Source organism: Danio aesculapii, chromosome 5 (assembly GCF_903798145.1).
Source record: "Danio aesculapii chromosome 5, fDanAes4.1, whole genome shotgun sequence".
NCBI classification, from domain to species: Eukaryota; Metazoa; Chordata; class Actinopteri; order Cypriniformes; family Danionidae; genus Danio; species Danio aesculapii.
In genome coordinates, this window is record NC_079439.1 from 51,009,195 (window position 1) to 51,031,935 (window position 22,741).

Genomic DNA, 22,741 nt, shown 5'->3' on the forward strand with positions numbered 1-22,741 from the left:
ACTAATTATAAGGAAAGTTTTAAATTTGAAATTTCTAAGTTAGATTCACTGTTGGACGTTGCTGCCATATGGCAACATATCATAAAGTACCTTAAAAAAAAAATTCCAATTTTTTTTACATCACTTCAAGTTAAGCCATTTTAAGAAAAGAAAAACAGTCAAATATTTTTTTATCGATTTATCATAATGCATGCAGTAGAGGGTTAAATAACGTGATTCAATGTACAGTGATGCAGTAATATAAAGGAATTTTCATTCATTCATTCATTCATTTTCTTTTCGGTTTAGTTCCAATCAGGGGGTCGCCACAGCAGAATGATCTGCCAACTTATCCAGCAAAGTGACGCCAAAAGGAATTTTCAGAACAGATTCTTCTCAGGTCTTTGACTCATGTTTTGAATTATTTTTTGGATTGTGTTGTGCTTCAGTGTTGAAGTATAAAATTGTTTGTTAATTTACTAGCAAAGCATTCTGCTAGTTTTTTTTCACTCAGGATTTTCATTCATTCAAGTTCTATTAGAAACGTAAAAAATAAATAAATTAAAAAATGTATAGTCTATCATGAAAGGGAGAATGAGGATCATGGACTATGGAGCACGTCACACATCATGCTGGGAAAATTTCTGCATGAAAATCTTTGTCAGTAAAAACATTAGAAATCATTTCTCTTTTGTACCTTTGTCAGTTCAAAATAACACACTTCTGCTTTTATTGCATTTTACAAAATGTTCCAACCCTTTCTGAATTGAGGTTGTGCGCTATTCTAGACCTAGGCACATACAATGTGAAATGGTGAAGTAATAAAAATAAACCCCTTGGACATAAAAAAAAATGTGTAGATCTGTAAAAGTTTAATTGGAATAAACATTCTTTGTGTTATGCTGTGATCTTAGCTGCCAGTAATGTTATTGGAGATAAGACTGGTGTCCTCAATGCCCTGTTTCACATGTTTGCCCATATAAATGTCAACATATGATATATTCTTCCCTATATTAACTTGACAACGAACATTGTCTTGCTAGAAGGATGGTTCTTTTTAATGTCTGTGGGGGTGTGTTGAAATGCATAATTTATAAGATTTATGGAAGCTTTGGCATGCATATTGTATGTAATGTTCAGTAAAGAAGTGGTAGACGGCAAGAAAGAAAGAGAGATACATAGCAGGAATGAGAGCTCTCTACAGTTTTGTTTAAATAAGCGTTGGTGGGTGATGCATTTCACAGGTTCCTCTTATGCCATTGGTTATTTGGGATAGACTGTGTGAGAATTTTTAGCTTGCCTTCAAAAGTGAGAGAATCAGCGAATGGGAGGTTAAATGAAAGCCACTACAGTGGTGGCAAAATCAGTAAACGGGTCAGATTAATGGTTTAAGCGTCTAGTTTGTTAGGTTAGGGTATTAGATTAGATTAGACTGAGGGGATGTACAGAGAAATTTTGTCACCTTGGAATTATAAGGTTCTATCTGTTCTATTCTGAATGATTTTGAGATATTGAGCTTAAAAGTTTTCGCGTTCTATATACATAACAGTATGTGTGTAACATTTGTTTTTTAAATAAAAAGTCTTAAAATGTAAAGAACTTATAAAAAAAAAAACATCCCATAATGAAAATTAGTTAAATCGTAATTTAATAAGAATGTGTCAATAGCTCAATTTTGACAATAATGTCAGATAGAACCTTATCATTCTAAGGTGACGATTTGCTGTCAACCAGAAGTGTTCATTTGAGAAAAACAATGCAACATGTCTCAAATGTGCTTGAGGGGAGACACAGAAATGCACTCTCAGTTCTAAGAACTGATGAGTACAGAAAATTTGTGCTATATTTTACAGCTTCTTTGAATGTACCATAAATTGACACATGAACTTACTGTACAGCTGGAATTTTAATCATACTCAATTTTAGTTCAGGTTGTCAGGATGTTCTTTGTAGTTTCTTGGAATTAGTATGTGGCTCAAAATCAAAACAGCCCAATCTTTATCCAAAAACTATAAAGTATGGTATATGTCTATTGATTAATGACAGGACAAACAAAAACTAGAAAAGTAAAGTTCGTAGACAAACTTTATGGTGGCGTGAGAAAGACTCGTCTAAAAGCTTGAAGTAGCTTTAAACGTTTAAATAATTTAAGCAGTTTTTAAAAAGCTTGAAACAGTTCTAACTACATATAGATTAGCATGTTTGAGGTGTGGATTGGCTTGTTTCTTGCTAGACTGTTGATAGGGGGTTCTGAGTGGTTGCTAAGATCAATGTCAATGTCAATTTTATATATATAGCACTATTTAAAAAAAACAGAGGTTGACCAATGTGCTGCATAGTACAAATCAAAACAGATAAAAAAACAAATGTATATATAAAATTATTGCTAAAACAGACAATTTTCACTGATGAAATGTCAAATCAAAGAGGTAAGTTTTCAACCTAGATTTAAAAACAGATAGGGATGAAACAGATCTAATACAGAGGGGCAGAGCATTCCATAACCAGCTACTGCCAAAGCACTGTCACCTTCTGCATTTCAAGGTGTTCTGGATGGTTGCTTAGATGTTGCTAGGCAGTTGTTAGGGTGTTCTGAGTGGTTGCTAGGTGGTTGCTAAGGTGTTGCTGGGGTGTTTTGACTGGTTGTTAAGGCATTGCTAGGTGGTTGCTAAAGTGTTCTGAGTGGTTGCTAGGCAGTTGTTAAGGTTTTGTTAGGGTGTTCCAGGTAGTTAGCATGGATTTAGTATGAATTAGCATGTTGCTAGTATGATTAGTTTGTTAGTATGATTAGTTTGTTTATCGTTAGTATGTCCAATGTAAAGTCAATGGCAGTTTTTTTTTACAATGGAAGTCTATGGGACAGTTGCTAGGGTGCCGTAAGTGGTTGCTCGGGTGTGGTTAGTAAGTTGAAAGGTCATCAGTGATTGACAGATTGGTAGTCTGAGTTAAATGAGCCAACTTTAAGTCTGTATGACAGTCTGGTGGAAAGTTACGAGGTCTTAAAATTTGGTCCAATGTTATGTCAATGTTAAGGACTTTTCCAAATTTTCCGGGTAAGTTTTTGGAAAACTGTAAGTTGGATCAGTTGGAAAAGATATAGCAACTCGAGTCATTTTGGAGGTTCGGTGTTTGGTGGTTGTAGTATGAACGGTCTAGGAGGAGATGCATATAGAAATTAGTCTCAGAAGGAGAAGAAGAAGAAGACTTATAAGTAGAATAATAATAAATTTATGTAGTATTACAGTATGTTGGCTTTCTCAAGTCACCATAATTAAATAAATAAATAAATAAATACAACAATTTATCTAAATCAAATTTTTTAATTTAACAAAAAAAGTTAAAACTGTACATTGAATTTTAAAAAAAAAGTAACTCTTGATTTTTGTGGCGCAAACAACAAAAAATATGCAATTCCATGTCCTTGAAATTCACTCTATCACAGATTTCTTGCCAGAGAACTTTCTAGTTTGGTGGCTCCCCTCACACAGCTTTGGAACCTCAGAACAACTAATCTACAGCAAGAACAAAACACCAGCTGACAGTTCCAGTCAATATTGGTTGGGCTTTGGAACAGTTTGCTCACTTCTATCCAAACTTCTGTTAAAAGAACACTGTATATTCTATATATTATTTGAGTGTCAAACATGAATACACTCAGTGTTATGATACACCCCTTTGGTGGTCATGAACCGGCATTAATATAACACATTTTGATTCTGCACTAACCTGCAAGAGCCAAGAGCAACAGTCTGCAGACACGACTGATTTGCTTTGCTTTCAGCCTGAGAAAAAGATGAGATGAGAACTGGGGGTGGTGTTTTTCTAATATGCAAAGCATGGGAAGTTTCTTTCTCATGACTTTATTAACAATGTTTTGTTTCTTTCAAAACAGTAATGGTGCATCACAGAAATACACTTAGTGCAAATGTATGTGCAAACTGTAAATACACAGGTGAAAAGAGAGAGAATAAGTGGCACTGCAGCTACCAACATGTTGAAGTTTTCTTTTTTGAACATGCCTGAACTTGCTTTAAGCGTTAAGGCACATTTCAGTAGAGATTCTGTGGATTCTCATTTCTAATGCACATGTCCAGAATACAAGAGTTTCAAGGCCACTCCTACAAAGTGAGTGATATAGAATAAGCATTAATTAATTCATCCTAATTTCAGAAAATTTCTGAAATAAAAAAGAGTCTTGAACTGTTCTTTATAATATGACTCCACAGTTAATTGTGATGTCAAAAAATAAAGCAAATTCATTATCTTAAAAACTGCATTATTTAAAGATATGAGTTCATCTTTTTGAAAATGTGCCATGTGACCTTTCATCGTCCTACAATAAATAAAAAAAAAAGCCTCACAAATGAGATTTCAGACTTGGGAAGTTTAAGTGAACAAATATTTCAATCTGTTTCTTACACAAAAACATTATATGTCTTTATGAAATGTCGTTCATGTCATTTTCTTGTCGCCTTAGTCCCTTTATTAATCAGCTAATTTCAACTTACCTTTAATCAACTTATCCAGCAATTGTTTTACACAGCAGATGCCCTTCCAGCTGCAACCCATCTCTGGTAAACATCCACACACACACTACAGAGAATTTAGCCTACCCAATTCACCTGTACCACATGTCTTTGGACTGTGGGGGAAACCGGAGCACCTGGAGGAAACCCACGCAAATGCAGGGAGAACATGCAAACTCCACAGAGAAATGCCAACTGACCCAGCCGAGGCTCGAATCAGCGACCTTCTTGCTGTGAGGCAACAGCACTACCTACTGCGCCACTGCATTGCCCATGTCGTTCGTGTCACACATTTAAATTAATCTTGAATTTTGACTGTGCATAAATCATATTTGTATGTATAGATTCATTCATTCATTCATTCATTCATTTCCTTCAGCTTAGTCTCTATTTCAGAGGTCACCACAGCGGAATGAACCGCCAACTATTCCAGCATATGTTTTACGCAGCAGATGCCCTTCCAGCCACAACACCCATACACTATTGCGTTCACACACATACACTATGGCCAATTAAGTTTATTCAATAGTGCATGTGTTTGGACTGTGGCGGAAACCGGAGCACCAGGAGGAAACCTATGCCAACACGGGGCGAACATGATGTCAAAAAATTTATTAATTCAGAAAACACAGCTTTTTCCCCAGAGCTGTCACTCCCTTTGAAACTCTGCCCCTCACTAGATCTTTTCATTCAACCCCCACACGCCTCTAACCTTCTACTCCTCACAATCCGTGAAACTGTTTAACATTTGCATTGAAATTGCAACATATTTCATTGCACTACATTCACTGATTCACTATATTTAACTGTACATACCCACTGCACATATACATGTTTTAATTAGGTACATTTGTATTATCGATCTGCAACTTCTGATTAAGATAGCACACCTTACATATAGTCATTTATAATGTAATCGCTGTTCATAGCTAATACAACCTGTATATAATGTTCATACATACATCCACTGTAAATATTACCATAGTTTTTCTATAACTGCACTTTATAACTTATACCTGTATCCTGCACTTGCTGCTATTGCACTGCTGGTTAGACCTAAGCTGCATTTCGTTGCCTTGTACGTGTACATGTGTAATAACTATAAAGTTGAATCTAATCTAAAATCTAATCTAAAAAAACATGCAAGCTCCACACAGAAATGCCAACTGACCCAGCCGGGGCTCAAACCAGTGACCCTCTTGTTGTGAGACGACAGTGCTAACCACTAAGCCACCATGTCGCCCTGTATGGAAAGATATTATTTGCTTGATAAGTCATGACATATTAGTGACGTATGAAATTGTTATGAAGCGGACAGGAGACAGAGGTAAGGAAACGTTAGGGTGTTTATTAAATGACAACAAGGAGCACATGAAGGATAGCCAGGAGGATCAGGAATGATGTTGGGGTCTTTTCCTCCGTGGCTGGGTAACAGGAATACACGAGGATGGACAGCACACACCAGATACAGCTGACAGAGGATGACACAGACTTGGAAGGACTGGAAGACAGGACGATTCGGGAGGACCAGGAAGACTAGGAGGAATACAAAGAGAACAGGTAAGTAAATCGTTTGTTTTAGCTGAGGATGACTACGCTGAGTGGTCGCTCAGTTGTCCGCTTTCGTCGAGACGAGCCCGGACAATGAGCGACTGGAGTGCTGTGCTTTTATGGTGCTCGTGAATGTGATGCAGCTGTGTGCTCATTAGAAGTCAGGTGATGGTGATCTTCGTGAGTGGGGGTCGTGAGAGCCTGACCAATCCATGACAGTACCCCCCTCCCCAGGGCCCGCTCCTGAGGGCCGACACCTCCGACGCCGTGGTGGTCTCCCTCTGCCTCTAGGCGCTGGGAACTCAGGGTGGCTCTCATGAAACTCCACCATGAGACTAGGATCGAGAATATCAGCTCTGGGAACCCATGTCCTTTCTTCGGGGCCGTACCCTTCCCAGTCCACCAGGTACTCCAACTGGCCACCACGACGTCGGGAACGCAAGATCTCCTTCACTGCGTAGACGGCTCTTCTTCTAGGAGCAGTGGAGGAGGGGGTTCCTCTTCGTGGTCAGGCTCTGTGGAGGGAAGAACAGGATCGTGATAGGGTTTCAGGAGTGATACGTGGAATGTAGGGTGAATACGGTAGTGAGAGGGTAATTGTAGTTTGTAGGTGACGGGGTTAACCTGTTCCACGATGGTGAAGGGACCAACAAATCGGGGACTTAACTTGCGAGAGGGCAGTCGCATGCGTATGTCCCGGGTGGATAGCCACACCTTTTGTCCGGGTGTGTATCTGGGTTCTTCAGACCTTCTCCTATCGGCGGTTACCTTGCTTCGACGGACTGCCCTCTGCAGATGTTGATGAGCCTCGTCCCAGACTCTCTCGCTCTCCCGGAACCAGTGATCCACTGCGGGGACATCAGATGGTTCGCCATCCCAGGAAAGAGCGGTGGTTGGAAGCCCAGGACGCACTGGAATGGCGTGAGTCCGGTGGAGGGTGCGCGCCAGTGAATTTTGGCATATTCTGCCCAGCCCAAATACTGGCTCCCAGGAGTTCTGGTGACCACTGCAGAAGGTCCTCAGTGAACCGTCCCACCTCCTGAATCTTCCTCTCTGTCTGCCCGTTGTTTGGGGATGATATCCAGAAGAGAGGCTGACGGCCACACCTAGTGAGCTTGAAGAAGGCTTTCCATAGACGTGAGAGAACTGTGGACCTCTGTCCGACACAATATCTTCTGGAATACCAAAGGACCTGAAGACTTGATTAAGATATTGTCGGCAGTTTCCAAAGGCTGTGGGAAGACCTTTCAGAGGGATTAGTTTGACAAACTTTGAAGAATCTTATCTACTATGACTAGAATAACAGGTATTACCTTCTGACGAAGGGAGGTCAGTGAGTAAAGTCCACTCCTAGGGTGTGACCAGGGACGGTTCGGAATCGGCAAGGGATGGAGCTTTCCAGCGGGTAGATGACGTGGGCTCTTGGATTGGGCACAGTCCTTACAGCCCTGAACATATTGCCTCACATCCCTTGCCATGTTTGGCCACCAGAATCGTTGGGATACTAGCGAGAGAGTATTGTTGATCCCTGGATGTCCAGTGCCTAGCGAGGTATGTAGGAGTGGATCAGATCTACCCGGTGTTCAGGTGGTATGAACTGCCGATGAGGAGGGCATCCCGGCGTAGCAGGGGCTTCCGGAGTGGCAACGACTGGAGGAGCGTTCCAGGTGATCGGACAAATGGAGATGTGTTCGGGAAGAATCTTCGTTGGGAGTTCTTCATGATCGTGATGCTCGTGTAAACGAGAGAGAGCGTCTGCTCTTAGATTCTTGGGTCCTGGACGATAGGAAATGGAGAAATCAAAACGTGAGAAGAAAAGTGACCATCTGGCTTGACGTGGACATAGTCTCTTGGCCTCTTTGATGTATTGGAGGTTTTTGTGATCTGTGATCACCTGGAACGGATGTTTGCTCCCTCCAACCAGTGACGCCACTCCTCCAAGGCTAGCTTGATTGCTAGAAGCTCCCTGTCTCCTATGCTGTAATTCTGCTCCGCCGGGCTCAACTTCCGAGAGAAATAGGCACAGGGATGCAGTCGGGGCGGTGTATCATGATGTTGAGATAATACTGCCCCGACGCCGGTGGTGGATGCGTCCACTTCCACCACGAAAGGAAGATTTGGGTCAGGATGAGTCAGGAGTGGGGCCCTTGTGAACTCCTTCTTAAGAAGGCGGAAGGCTGCGGCTGCTTCTTTGGTCCACTCCAGTCCTTTGGGTTTACCCTTGAGGAGATTAGTGAGAGGTGATGTAATCCTGCTGTAGTCCTTGATAAACCGTCTATAAAAGTTAGCAAACCCAAGAAACCTCTGGAGCTCCTTAATGGAAGTGGGTTCTGACCAGGATAGAACAGCCTCAATTTTCTTCCCATCCATACGTATACCGGTTTGGTCAATGATGTATCCCAAGAAATGAATCGACTTCTGGTGGAATGAGCATTTCTCCGCTTTGAGGTAGAGGTGATGTTCTCTCAATGTGTGGAGGACCTCCGCAACGTGTTGGCGATGTTCGGCCTCACTCCGGGAGTAAATGAGGATGTCATCTATGTACACTATTACACAGTGTGAAGAACTCCCGGAGGACTTCATGAATGAAGTTTTGGAATACGGAGGGGGCATTGACCAGACCGTAAGGCATGACCTCATATTCATAGTGGCCAGTAGGGTCACGAATGCTGTCTTCCATTGGTCCCCCTCACGTATTCTTATCAGATTATACGCGCTGCGGAGGTCCAATTTAGTGAAGACTTTAGCTTCTCGGAGCTGTTCCAAAGCGGCTGGTACCAGAGGAAGGGGATATCGGTATTTTACTGTACCGTTATTAGGACCTGTAGTCGATGCATGGACGCAGCCCTCCGTCCTTCTTGGCCACAAAGAAGAAGCTTGAGGCGGCTGGTGATTTTGAGTGACGTATGTACCCCTGACTCAGAGCCTCCCTTATGTAATCTTCCATTGCCTGATTCTCTGGAAGCGAGAGCGGGTAGATCCTACCTCTTGGCAACTGGCATCTGGAACTAGGTCGATCGCGCAGTCCCATGGCCGATGCGGCGGTAGCTGGGAAGCTCTCTTGGGGCAGAAGACATCTTGAAAGGAGCTGTACTCCTTAGTGGATAGACTGCTTCTCAGAGGGCTCTCGACGATGTTGCAAACAAAAAATGGGGTTCCGACCTTGAAGAGGGAGATTTGGAAAACAGGCAGGTGTACATCCAGATCCCCATTTCTTTATCTCTCCTGTGCCCCAAGAGATGATGGGATCGTGCTTCACCAGCCACGGGCGCCCTAGAATGATGTCCATATTTGCACCCTCCAGAACCAGAAATTGAATCCTCTCTTGATGTAACAACCCCACTTGAAGAAGGATGTCTTCGCATTGTCGATGGATACGGGTCGAAGATCGAGTGCACTGGGTTATCGGTTGTATCTGGTATATATGCGAGGACGCCTCAGTACGGAGGTGGAGTTGACGACAGAGGGATTGGGAGATGAGTTCCCTGCTGACCCGGAGTCGATGAGGGCTGTGACAAGGAGAGAAATAGAGGCAGTAGTTATTTGTACGGTGGTAGTAAGTGGTTTACATTGTTCAATATTCGTACTGAATACACTCACTGAAGTCCGAATGGGACGAAGGGGACACTCCATACGGGTGTGTCCCACTGACACCGCAGTATAGACACAGACCCGGGTCAGCCTCCTCTGTCGTTCCGCTGATGTCAGTCTTCCAGACTCTATTATCATGGGTTCTGGTTCTGGAGAGGCTGTTGACTCAGGCGATTGGAGGAGTGCAGACGAGGGGGTGATGGTGTCCTGTTGATAGGAACGGAGACGATCGGAACATCGGAGAGAGAATGTTGGATGAATCTCTCCAGACCCATTGTATCATCTAATGTGGCCAGTTGGATTCGGAGAGTTGGGTTCCAAGCCGAGCCGGTACGTGGTCAACAACAGATCTCTCATTCCATCCACTTGCAGCTGCTAGAGTGCGAAACCGGAGAGGCATATTCCTGTGTAGATAGAGTACCTTGCTTTAGATGATACAGCTGCTCTCCAGCGGCTACTTCCCCATCAGAACGCCCCAAACACCTCTTTGAAATACTCCGTGAAGGTAGTGATGGAATTCATGACCGGCCCGGCTTGGTTCCAGATCGTCTCAGCCCATTTAAGTGCAGGTCCAGAGAGTAGAGATACGATTGTAGGCGATCTTCGACTTATCTGTGGGATATAGAGAAGGTTGCATTTCGAATATGAGGGAACATTGTAACAGAAAACCATTGCACTCCCCCCGCTCCGCCTGAGTAGGGCGCTGGTCGGGCCATGGGACTGGAAGGAAGGGCCGAAGAAGAAACTGTGGAGGCGGAAGTGCTCGGTGCTGGTGGTGCGTTGGAAAGTGAGCTGGTGTCTGTAGAATCCGCTTCAACTGGTCCACCAGCTCTTGTAAGTGATCGGGGGTGCTCATGTTGTCGTCGTTATTGGTCCGGGCTTCTGTTATGAAGCGGACAGGAGACAGAGGTAAGGAAACGTTAGGGTGTTTATTAAATGACAACAAGGAGCACATGAAGGATAGCCAGGAGGATCAGGAATGATGTTGGGGTCTTTTCCTCCGTGGCTGGGTAACAGGAATACACGAGGATGGACAGCACACACCAGATACAGCTGACCGAGGATGACACAGACTTGGAAGGACTGGAAGACAGGACGATTCGGGAGGACCAGGAAGACTAGGAGGAATACAAAGAGAACAGGTAAGTAAATCGTTTGTTTTAGCTGAGGATGACTACGCTGAGTGGTCGCTCAGTTGTCCGCTTTCGTCGAGACGAGCCCGGACAATGAGCGACTGGAGTTGCTGTGCTTTTATCTGGTGCTCGTGAATGTGATGCAGCTGTGTGCTCATTAGAAGTCAGGTGATGGTGATCTTCGTGAGTGGGGGTCGTGAGAGCCTGACCAATCCATGACAGAAATACTGTTTCCGGGTCCCCATTTGAATTTGTTTCTTTTTCAAATATTTCCCAAATTGATGTTTAACGAGTAAAGAAAATTTTCTTACTTATTGTTTTATTTCGGCTAGAATAAAAGCAGTTTTTTTAATTTTTTTAAAAACCATTTTAAGGTCAAAATTATTAGCCCCTTTAAGCTATATATTTTTTCGATAGTCTACAGAATAAACCATCGTTATATAGTAACTTTAAGCTGTATAGAAGTGTCTTGAAAAATATATAGTAAAATATTATTTACTGTCATCATGGCAAGGATAAAATAAATCATTTATTAGAAATGAGTTATTAAAACTATTATGTTTAGAAATGTGTTGAAAAAATTTCTCTCCATTAAACAGAAATGGGGGAAAAAATAACAGGGGTGTAATAATCTGACTTCAACTGTGTGTTGTGTGTGTGTGTGTGTGTGTGTGTGTGCGTGTGTGTGTGCGTGTGTGTGTGTGTGTGTGTATATATATATATATATATATATAGTGATCATCATTTTCAAAAGTATTACATTGCTTTGTAAACATTTATTATTACTATTTGTTGAGTCACCCCATACAGTTTGATGGCGCTTGGACCCTGAAGCCAGTTTGCGTGATGTCACACTTATAGCAAGCAAATTCCTAAAATCTTCTTTTATTGTTAATGCATACATTTTTTACCGACTACATTTTTCCTTCTATTTTGTAAATTATTCTTTAAATATCCGAAACAATATTAAATTAGGCAGGATCCTTGCTCAAAGTCTGTGAAAAGCGAATGTTGGTTTATCATGTTCGGCCACATACTGTAAATGTGAATGGTAAATTTAAATTGTTTATTTATTTATTTATTTATTTTATTTTTCTTTTCTTTTTTTTGTGATATTCCTGAAAGTCTTGAAGGAGTTGAAAGATATTTGGTGATACAGTATACTTTAAATATAAAACATGCCATATCTGGTACCAGCACTTTTTTGAAGGGACATGTTTAGTAAGGACATAAATCATAATTATAGTGAACGGGTAGCAGAACTTCTAGTAATAAATAGAACACATTCAAATCATTATGTTTTACAACCCTGAAGCTTCAAGCAACGTATGGGATCACAGTGATGTAATTACCATAAACTGTTTATAGCCTATAGGTCTGTCTGCATGCTCAGCTAAAGTGGTGGCATAGTCAATGTTGTTCTGCAAGAATTACAGTAGCTTTGTGAACTATAGTAAACTTCTCTATCTAGAACATTGCATAATCCTTGTGTATTGGTACAGGTGAAACTGCAAAACAAACTGGCGGAATTTCAGGACAAATTGTTCCAGTGCTCTTTGGTCATAAAAAGCAGCCTATAGTGTTAGGTCTAGGGTTAGTTGCGTGTGATTTTGCATTATAATTATTATAATAGTGCATAAAACGTGCAACAAGGACAACTTAAAATAAAGTGTTACCAGAATTTATTTTTTTTTTTATTCTATTTAAAAGTATGCTACTTGTTCAAGTTGGTACACAGTGATAAACTGTGGTACTCATTTACCAATTTTAAAGCTTATTTTGCACAGCCATTTATCAGGAGGAGTAATGTGTTTTCTTTACCACTTCTGCTCAATGCAGTATGCATAGTGTCCATGAAGTAACCATTCAGAAAACACTGTACAAAGGTAGTGTGCATGGGAGGATGCCAAAGAGGAAGCCCCAGCTATCCAAACAGAACATCCATATGGCTACTGTAAGAAAGTGATACATGATTAAACAAAATAGGCTCATTTTTTATGCTTGGAAAACAGTAATACTATAAACACTGTATATCCCAAAGAAATAGAAAGTTGAGAGATAGAGAGAGAGAGAGAGAGAGAGAGAGAGAGAGAGAGAGAGAGAGAGAGAGAGAGAGAGAGAGAGAGAGAGAGAGAGAGAGAGAGAGAGATTAACAGGCATGCAGAAGCCATTTTGTTCATGTTGGACAAAATAGGACCATTTACTTTAAACTGATTATACAGAAAATGTTACTTTGCACATTTTTTATGGCCAGATTTATGGGGAGATTTTTATTCTTACATTTTTTTATTCATAAATTTACATCCATAAATTTTGTAATCAATTTGTATTCATTTACATTGTATTGCGTGTTGCCTGCTATCTTTTTACTGTATAAGTTGGATAAAATCACTCTAGTACAGAGTGCTTTGGATTGTAGTCTATACTTGTCTTGCACCAGGGGATTTCGGCAAGTTAACCTCCCCCATGGTCAGGCCACCCACATTCTCAGTCATGTGCCTGGGATTGACTATTCTATAAGAGTCCAGTGTAGTCCATATTGAATCCTGAATGACAGGGAATAATGGAGCACAGGAAATGGCCCCTGCTTTGAATATAACCACTAAACTTATCATGGTGCTTTATATTTATCCCACCCATGTCATCTTGAAAAGGAGGTTTAATTTCTTAGACTATTCAGAGAATCAAACTAAACATCACAACCACCATTTGTATGACTACAGTATTATTAACAATATTATTGTTTTATATTGTTACATATTTTTATTTTTTACTCTGTGAAATTATTGTTAAAGAATATAATTGTGATACTTCACAATATCTTTAAGACAATGTTTTCATAAAAAAGGAAAAATAGTTATTGTGTAAATGTGATATTTAAAAACACTATTGTGGCCCTTTAGGTAGGATATTGTTTAGGTCAGGGACATGTTTAATGGTATGATGTTGGTGGTTAAAAGATTGAAATACTTTCAACGGTGTAACTACACATATGTTTACAGAAATTAAATACAGTTGTAATTATAGATATAAACAGGCATCTAAACAATTAGTGCATTATATCAAATAATTTATTAGAACATTGTATTGTGTGTATTGTATTAGAACTATGCATGAAAACAGGACTTTTCTTAAGAGTCTTTGTAGTTTCCTTAAAATAAAGTTGCAATCAGGTGATTGAACTTAATCTATTTTCACAGACACAGCATATGGTATATTAAGTTTTAATACACTTTAATTCAGTTTCTTATATTTTCCCTGAAATTAAGCATTGTGCATGTTATGAGGAAAATGTGACTAAATTAAGATGAATATGCCCTAGTATGATTATTTATTTTTTGCAATATCACTACTTTGCAGCATCCTTAGTGCACAGTGATACACTGAGGACATTCTCTGCTCTATTCTGAGAAGGCTAAGTGTTCCGGTACTGAGAAACAGGGTGACTGTGAAAGTCAGCTTGATTTAATTAGGCAAACAGAACAGTGAATTACAGAGAAAATGTTGCATGACACACATTTATGCTAACAATCTTTCTTTATGCACTATAGAAAGCAAGAACAAACCAAATGTAATACAGTTTTGGGGAAAATAAATAATTACAAAATTCTCAATCATGTGGAATTGGCTTTTTGATAAAAATGTGCTAAAGCTTTACAATTATTAAAGTATTTCAAGTATTAAAGCATTTCTATATGCATGCCCCGATTTATTTATATCAAGAGCACAAACATACCATAACATCTAATTTCACATGAGTATTAACTTTGTACCATTTCTGATAATCTACACTGATAACAAATTCCTGTAGAATCTACAGTAACTTACTGGCAGCAGTTCACAAGTAACTTACTGTAAATCAATTATAGCAAAAGTACTGTGTTTACCTTTACAGCACCATTTATCTTGCGGTATATTACAGAATTGTATGTTTAACTTTGTAACATACTGGATAAATGTCTTACAGCAAAATGTATTTCACATTACAGTTAAATATTGTGTAATTTACAACAATCGTTAATAGTGTATGGTCCTCATCTGATTTTGTTTCACAACCTAGAGTTTGTATCAACCATCGTCAATTAGAAATTTAATTGACCATTCATTCATTAATTTTCTTTTCGGCTTAGTCCCTTTATTAATCTGGGGTCGCCACAGCTGAATGAACCGCCAACTTATCCAGCACGTTTTTACGCAGCGGATGCCCTTCCAACCGCAACCCCCATCCACACACATTCATTCACACTCATACACTACGGATAATTTAGCCTACCCAATTCACCTGTACCACATGTCTTTGGACTGTGGTGGAAACCAGAGCACCTGGAGAAAACCCACGCGAACGCAGGGAGAACATGCAAACTCCACACAGAAACCAGCTACCCAGCAACCTTCTTGCTGTGAGGCGACATCACTACCTACTGCGCCACTGCGTCGCCCTAATTGACCATACATGGAAAATTTGGAAGCCATACAGAAAACTTCCATTGAAAGGTTGGTCTGATTGTGTCTTCCATTTTATGAGGTTGCTTTAACAGCATTGACAGTAGTATAGTATAGTATAGTATAGTATAGTATAGTATAGTATAGTATAGTATAGTATAGTATAGTATAGTACAGTATAGTATAGTATCAGAAAATAGACATTTTGTTGTTCAATTGTAAAATGAGAGACATTTCATTTTAAATGTCATGAGGGGCAGCAGCTGTGCACTGAGCACTGTCTGTACATCCAAATTGATTTGATCATTGGTTCTTCACTAATTTTAAACAAGGCTGTGAGTATAAAATGGCAAGGCACTTTAACCAAAATTTGCAGGCTGATCAATAGAAATCCACATAAGCTAACTTGCATGTAGTCAATTCAATCCAACAATTTTACAAGAAAATTTTTTAGCTTCAAAATTTCACATTCAGTTCAGTGTGTTACTTGATGTTATTAAAGGCAACTTTCTGTGAAATGTAAACTGTAAATGTAAATTGTTAATAATTTTTGCTGATAATCTATTATTGATTCATTTTCTTTTCGGCTTAGTCCCTTTATTAATCCGGGGTCGCCACAGCGAAATGAACCGCCAACTTATCCAGCATATGTTTTATGCAGCAGATACCTTTCCAGCTGCAACCCTTCACTTGGAAACATCCATACACACTCATTCACACACATACACTACAGACAATTTAGGCTACCCAATTCACTTGGAAACTGGAGTGCCCGGAGGAAACCCACGCGAACAAGGGGAGAACATGCAAACTCCCCACAGAAATACCAACTGACAGAGCCGAGGCTCGAACCAGCTATCCTTCTTGCTGTCTCTATCAATATCACTATTTCTTTTGTTTAAACACAAACATCTGCTCTATACTAAAGAGAGGCAGTTTTCCAGTTGCTTTCTGAGATGGGAGGAGGAGAACAACACAGGATCATTTTGGGATAAGAACTTAAGGTATAGTTCAGTTAAAATATAACATTTCTCACTGTTTACTTACCCTCAATTAGTTTCTATATGGGTTTTTTATGTTGAACACATTCATTCATTAATTTTCTTTTCGGCTTGGTCCCTTTATTAATCCAGGGTCGCCACAGCAAAATGAACTGCCATCTTATCCAGCATGTGTTTTGCACAGTGGATGCCCTTTTAGCTGCAACCCAACACTGGGAAACATCCATACACACCCATTCACACTCACACACTATGGCCAATTTAGCTTATTCAATTCACCTATAGTGCATGTCTTTGGACTGTGGGGCAAACCAAAGCACCCGGAGGAAACCCATGCAAACATGGGGAGAACATGCAAACTCTACACAGACAATGCCAACTGACCCACCAGCAACTTTCTTGTTGTGAGGCGATTGTGCTACCCACTGTGCCACCTTGACGCCCTTATGTTGAACACAAGAGAATATATTTTGAATAATCTGAAAACCTGTAACTGTGGAGTTCTGTAGTAAGAAATGCAATGGTATTCGATGTAGATGTTTCCAAAAAAAAAAAAAAATTAAATAAAAAATGTCAAAAAAAAAAAAAAAAATATATATATATATATATATATATATATATATATATAATATATATATATATATATATATATATATATATATATATATATATATACACATATACACTTATTTAACAACACACTTTACATGCCAATTTGCACATAACAGCTGCACATATAACGTTGTGTATATAGTAATAAACATGTACATACACTTGTCAATCTGTATATTTGCACTCACTACTTCTATTTTTATATATATATATATATATATATATATATATATATATATATATATATATATATATATATATATATATATATATATATATATATATATATATATATATATATATATATATATTTATTTATTTATTTATTTATTTATTATCTGTTTTTTGTCCTGTCTCTGTAATCCTGTTGCACTGTAGAAGCTCTGTCACGAAAACAAATTCCTCGTATGTGTGAACATACCTGGCAATAAAGCTCTCTGATTCTGATTCTGATATATATATATATATATATATATATATATATATATATATATATATATATATATATATATATATATATATATATATATACATTTTTTGTTTAATTGAAGAAAGAAGCTCATAAATGTTTGAAATAAGTATGAACTATCACCTTTAGGACAGATTGAGGGGTTGATGAAAAAAAATGGGGTTTTTATTAATCTACATGGGCCCCCTTTCACAGTTGCTTGCGTCAATGTGATATAACCTAGTAAACAGTCTACTTTTGAAGAAAATTTGTCACATTTTAATTGCCACACCTCAAACATCATGATAACAGCTATGATTTAATTTCTAATAGATGTCATGGCTAGTTATCTCCCTCTCGAAACACCGTGAGTCTCCGGGCATTTGTTTGGCATGTATAGAGATAGACGAGGTGTAAGTGGGACTGGCACTGACGAAAGCCGGAAGGCGTGGTTTGTGTTCCTGCCATGGAAGGATTCAGTGTGTGGTGACTCGGGCGGAGTCGGTTTTACTGTCGGGAAACGAGCACAGTTGTTAAGTTTAAGATTTTTTTAAAAAAGAAGCTAATTTAGATGGATGGTTAAAATTTAACTTACTACTGGAAGTTACTTCCCCGAAGACTCGTCGTATGAAGTGCTTTATAGCTGTTGGGGTGGTTGAATTTCTTGGAGAGCTGCGTAAACTGGAGTTACGGGAAGCGAAGGAGATTTTCTCGGCCCTGGCTATCATGAACGGGACCCTTACAACTTGCTAAAGTTCGCAGAAATTCATCAGTTTCTTTCGGTTTTCATCATTCCTTGCAAGGTATGTTTGTTTCATAAAATGGACCGTGTTTTTAGATTAATATGTGCTTCAGTGTTGAGATTATAGGAGGTTTGGCAGGATCGCTTTACTGTGTCGATTGTTCCAGTACAGCGTGTCCCAACTGCATCCTATTACAGGCTCTCCGTTTACTTAACTACTTGACACTGACGATTTATTTGTGCCGCAGCTCTTCGTTTATGTGTCGGAGATGTAGTTGTACTTTTTCTAATGTTGATTTGCCTGTAAAGCCATCCTTTCGTTTAAATTATATATTTGTATTATTATCACTTAAGGCTAATGTTAGCCTATATGCTAACTCCGAGCATGCAGAATTTATGTAACTTAATAAATTTATGAATGTAACGTTAAGTTAAAAGTCTTAAGTAAGCAACATATGCACGGAGATTTCATGCGGTCAGTTCAATTTAAATGTATCTGCTGTGTGTAATTTGTAGTTTTTGTTTAAATATTGCATTTTGTGCGTATAAACATACGCTTTAATTAGCCTATCTGTCGTACGGATTCGTTTACGCTAGCTAAATTATTCTAGTTAGTTTATACCATTGCGCTAAATAACAATCGTTAAATAAGCTGTTAGATGAGTACATGAAACTTGAGGAAGGTTTTGCTCTGTCAGCATTTCGACTCTTTGGAGTTTCTTCTGCGCCATTTGGTCTTTTATTCGCACTTGTGCAGAAATGTTGATCTTGTTCATTTGTCCTTTTGACGTCGCCTTTTTGCGTGCGGTGCTAGCTATATTGTAATTGCTAAACAATAAAACATTTTGTTGTTTATTTGACATGACAGCATCAAGTATTTACACAAAAGCTGCTGCTGCAATAATAAAATATTTACATTAGCCCAGTTTGTATTTCATGGTGCATAAACGCATTTGTTTTTATGTTTGCAAAATGTGTTTGTTTGTTTTTTGCATCACCATAGATAAATTGAAGTGATTTATTTGTAATTTTTTTCGTTGTTGTTCAGCATGTATAATGATTTCTCCTCTGTGTTGTAGGTTTGAATTACTCTTTTAGATCCCTCGGAGCAGGCCTCACACCGATGGGAAGAGTCTGTATGAAGCACCTTGAAGGTGCACCCAATCATTGGACTATCAGTTTCACATAATCCGCTGTTACAAACAGACTGTCAAGTGTGGATTGTGATGAAAATAAAGGCTTTAAGTCTTTGGATAAAATCTTTAATTTTATTTGATTCTCAAATAAGTATTGGTTCTGATTGATAGTTGATAGTTTTTGTGAAAACACAAAAGTTAAAAACAACAGCGTCAAAATGAGTGCAGAAGGATATCAGTACAGAGCACTGTATGACTATAAGAAGGAGAGGGAGGAGGATATTGACCTGCATGTAGGGGACATTCTTACAGTCAATAAAGGTGCATTACTTGCACTCGGCTACATGGAGGGGATGGAGGAGAGACCAGATGAAGTTGGTTGGCTGCCTGGCTTTAATGAAACCACGCAGGAAAAAGGGGACTTTCCTGGAACGTATGTGGAGTTCATCGGCAAGAAAAAGATTTCTCCACCAACTCCTAAACCAAGACCTCCAAGGCCTCTACCAGTTGCCCCGGGACACACAAGGCAAGACTCGGATTCTGAGCAAAGTGAGTGAGCTTTTTTCCCCAATATTAAATTTTCAGCTTTTGTACCACGTCTAGCTATCTGGTAATGTTACTAACTAGACTAAAACTTATTTCATTTGCATAAGCACCAGAGTTAAGTTCAAATGAGCTTTTCAATTAAAATTATGATTCCTCTGACTGTCTAGCTTCTTTAACTGATGTTTAGATGCTTGCTTAATTTCAAAAAAGCTGTCTGTTGTTAACCTTTAGACTTATTTTTGGTCACCAGAGTTAACTTTAACCAGTGGTTTTCAGCAGATCTTGATTTATTTTCAGCATTAAAAATTGTTCGTAACCATATTACCTGGATTTCAAGTTGCAGAATTTTAACCGACCCTCTATCCTCTTAACTAGACCCATTCATGCTTATGCCAAACCCACTTGCTTCTTTAAATACCCACTCACCCTGTAGTCCATTTTTGTAACTAGTGACCAGATTTTGCACCACCATTTCATCAAGAGATTGGATTTATAGCTGCAGCACACAAATATCCCTTGAATATTTCAGGCTGTTTAAGGTTTGCGCTGGGCTATGGTTCGTAATTGCAAACATGGCAGGAAGCCCAGATCGGAATGAAGGTTTGTGCACAGTAGTTTGTAATTGTCTGACATTGCTGCATCTTTCACACAACCACAGTATGAGCGTTTAGAGCCCCCTATGGCTCTCTGAATATATCGTCCAGCTATCTTAATATGTGCTTTATGTAGTAATTTTCTAGTGATATTACATGTAAAGTCTAAAAAGGTTTGATCTGTGTATTTACATATGTGATAGAATACAGGTTCTAAGGAAGCTTAGAATCTGTTTTCATGTGTTTCTGTCAAAACGTTTGCTATTTAGTGTAATGGCGCACATTTATTATTAAAAATATATAACAAAGATTTTTAAAGTGTGTTAAAGTCAAGACACCATCCAGTTTTTTTGGTTTGTTTGCTATTGTTATTTTTTGTCGTTCGCATTGGGTAAAAGTAGTAAGACATTGATGCCATGGCAATGATAAAACTAGATGTGCTTTTTTCAGGTTATCTAGATAAGGAACAGATTTTAAGTGAGATCTATCACTCAAAGTTGCTATTTATAAGTATTGCCCTATGTCTGGTCCTACTTCCTTGTGCCTTTGTGCTTTGCAAAAGAAAAGCAACTTACTTTGTCTCTGTGGTCTAGATTGCACACACAATTTTGGCTAAAATGAGACTGGCATGTTTTTTCTTCTTTTATTACTGCCCGTGTTAAAGAAAATTGAAAATTCTGGAATTTACTCATTCCAAATCTGTTTGAGTTTCTTTATTCTCATAAAAAGTAGATATTTGGAAGAATGTTGGAAACTGGTAACCATTGACTTCCATAGTAGGAAAACAAATACTATGGATGTCAATAATTACTGGATTCCAACATTTTCAAAATATTGTTTTTGTGTTCAAAAAAAGTGATTTATAAAGGTATGGGGTGGGAAAATTTTCATTTTTGGGTGAACTATGCCTTTAAGAGAGAGCAGAGGAAGCTTAGACTGGATGGGGGTTGAGACTTGGAGAATGGAGTTTTGCGGAATCTAAACCAGAAGCAGATCTGGAATATGGCCAGAGCTCATAATAATGTGCTTTTTACATACTAGAGCTTCGACTCAAACCCCATTTACCTCTTCCATAACTAAAAACCACATAAAATTCCAGCTCTCAACCCTTAGTGCTTAAGCAATTCTTTTTCTGAGCTACATATAAAACATAAATGTTTAAAAATTGGAGGCTGTTTTAAACACACACATTTTCAGGAAGATTATTTCAGTCTTGCTGGAAATTCTCTAGTTTTTCTTCCTCCTTGGAAATAACATTGTGTAAAAAAACTGTTAATGGAGAAATGGAATGCCAAAAAAATCCCCCATTAATGCTTGTCTTCATGTGACATGAACATTATTTATGGTAAGCACCATCATTTTTAAAATGTTTGGTTTACTGTATTAGAAATGTAAGGTTGTATTAGGTGCCACTAACAGGTCTTCCAGATTTTTCTCTCTCTTTCCTAGCTCTCTTTTTTTTCTTCTTGATTCTCTTTGAATTTTTGAATTATTCTTCTGGGGTTGGACCTAATGGAGGAGTTTGAGGGGGAATGTTTTACATGGGGCCTCTGGCATTCTCTCTCTCGCTCTCTCTCGCTCTCTCTCGCTCTCGCTCTGAGCCACAGGGGCTCACTTCAGAGAACAGCATATGTGGAATTTCAGTCCATTTCTGCTCCCAGGCTTTTTGAAAACACTACCATGCTCCTTTCTGTGGCCTCTATAGGATCTGTATGTGTCCAGCCCAACTTTCTGCACAGATCTTATTTTATTAACCCATTCTTGCTAAAGAATTTCATTTTCAGTTAACAAAATTCATTGCTTGGTTTTTCCTTCACGTCAGTTCCAAGTTGGATGTTTTTGTACGTGACTTCAAACAGGGAATGAGATATTTATTGTTTTAGCTTCTTCCCTACTATGGAAATTACATTTCTTTACACACTGCTGTTTTTTTATTGGAAAACAGCATCAAGCTGGTAAATATACATCGTTTATAAATACTTTCCAGCATGTTTAGTAGCTATCTGATTCTTTTTCAGTGGCCGATATATTGTGCTTTGTTAACAAAAATATGAACACAAAAATGGGAATAAGTTGAGACAATAGTATGCCATTAAAGTGTTTATCTAGGATTTCTTTTTAGAATTCTTCCATTCCACAAGTGGGACGTTTTTTAATACGTTTATACATTTTAAATATTGTTAAAACCTCAATTTGTTAACAAACCTATATGTAATATGCATATATCATACTATTTTTAAGGATGAATTCAAAAAGTCATGTGCATAACCGTTAGGTGGTTTTACTTTGCACAGGCAAAATTATATAGGCAATCATAAACGAGAAGAGCAAAAAACATTGAAAATGTGGGGCTTGTTAATGCAGTATTTAACTTTGAGTAGAATCATCTTCTGGATTTTCAGATTTTGTCTTCTCTTGGACAAAGTAGATACGATCAAAG

The 22,741-nt window shown here is 38.7% G+C and overlaps 1 protein-coding gene across 1 annotated transcript in view; it reads left to right on the forward strand.

The window, feature by feature from the left end:
- The first annotated feature begins 17,762 nt into the window (after positions 1-17,762).
- pik3r1 (phosphoinositide-3-kinase, regulatory subunit 1 (alpha)) overlaps positions 17,763-22,741 on the forward strand; it is a 23,923-nt gene continuing 18,944 nt past the window's right edge. The window contains exons 1-2 of the mRNA XM_056458438.1: positions 17,763-18,087; positions 19,106-19,711. Coding sequence (XP_056314413.1) covers positions 19,381-19,711 — 331 coding nt within the window. The 5' untranslated portion in view covers positions 17,763-18,087; positions 19,106-19,380. The remainder of the gene's footprint in view (positions 18,088-19,105; positions 19,712-22,741) is intronic.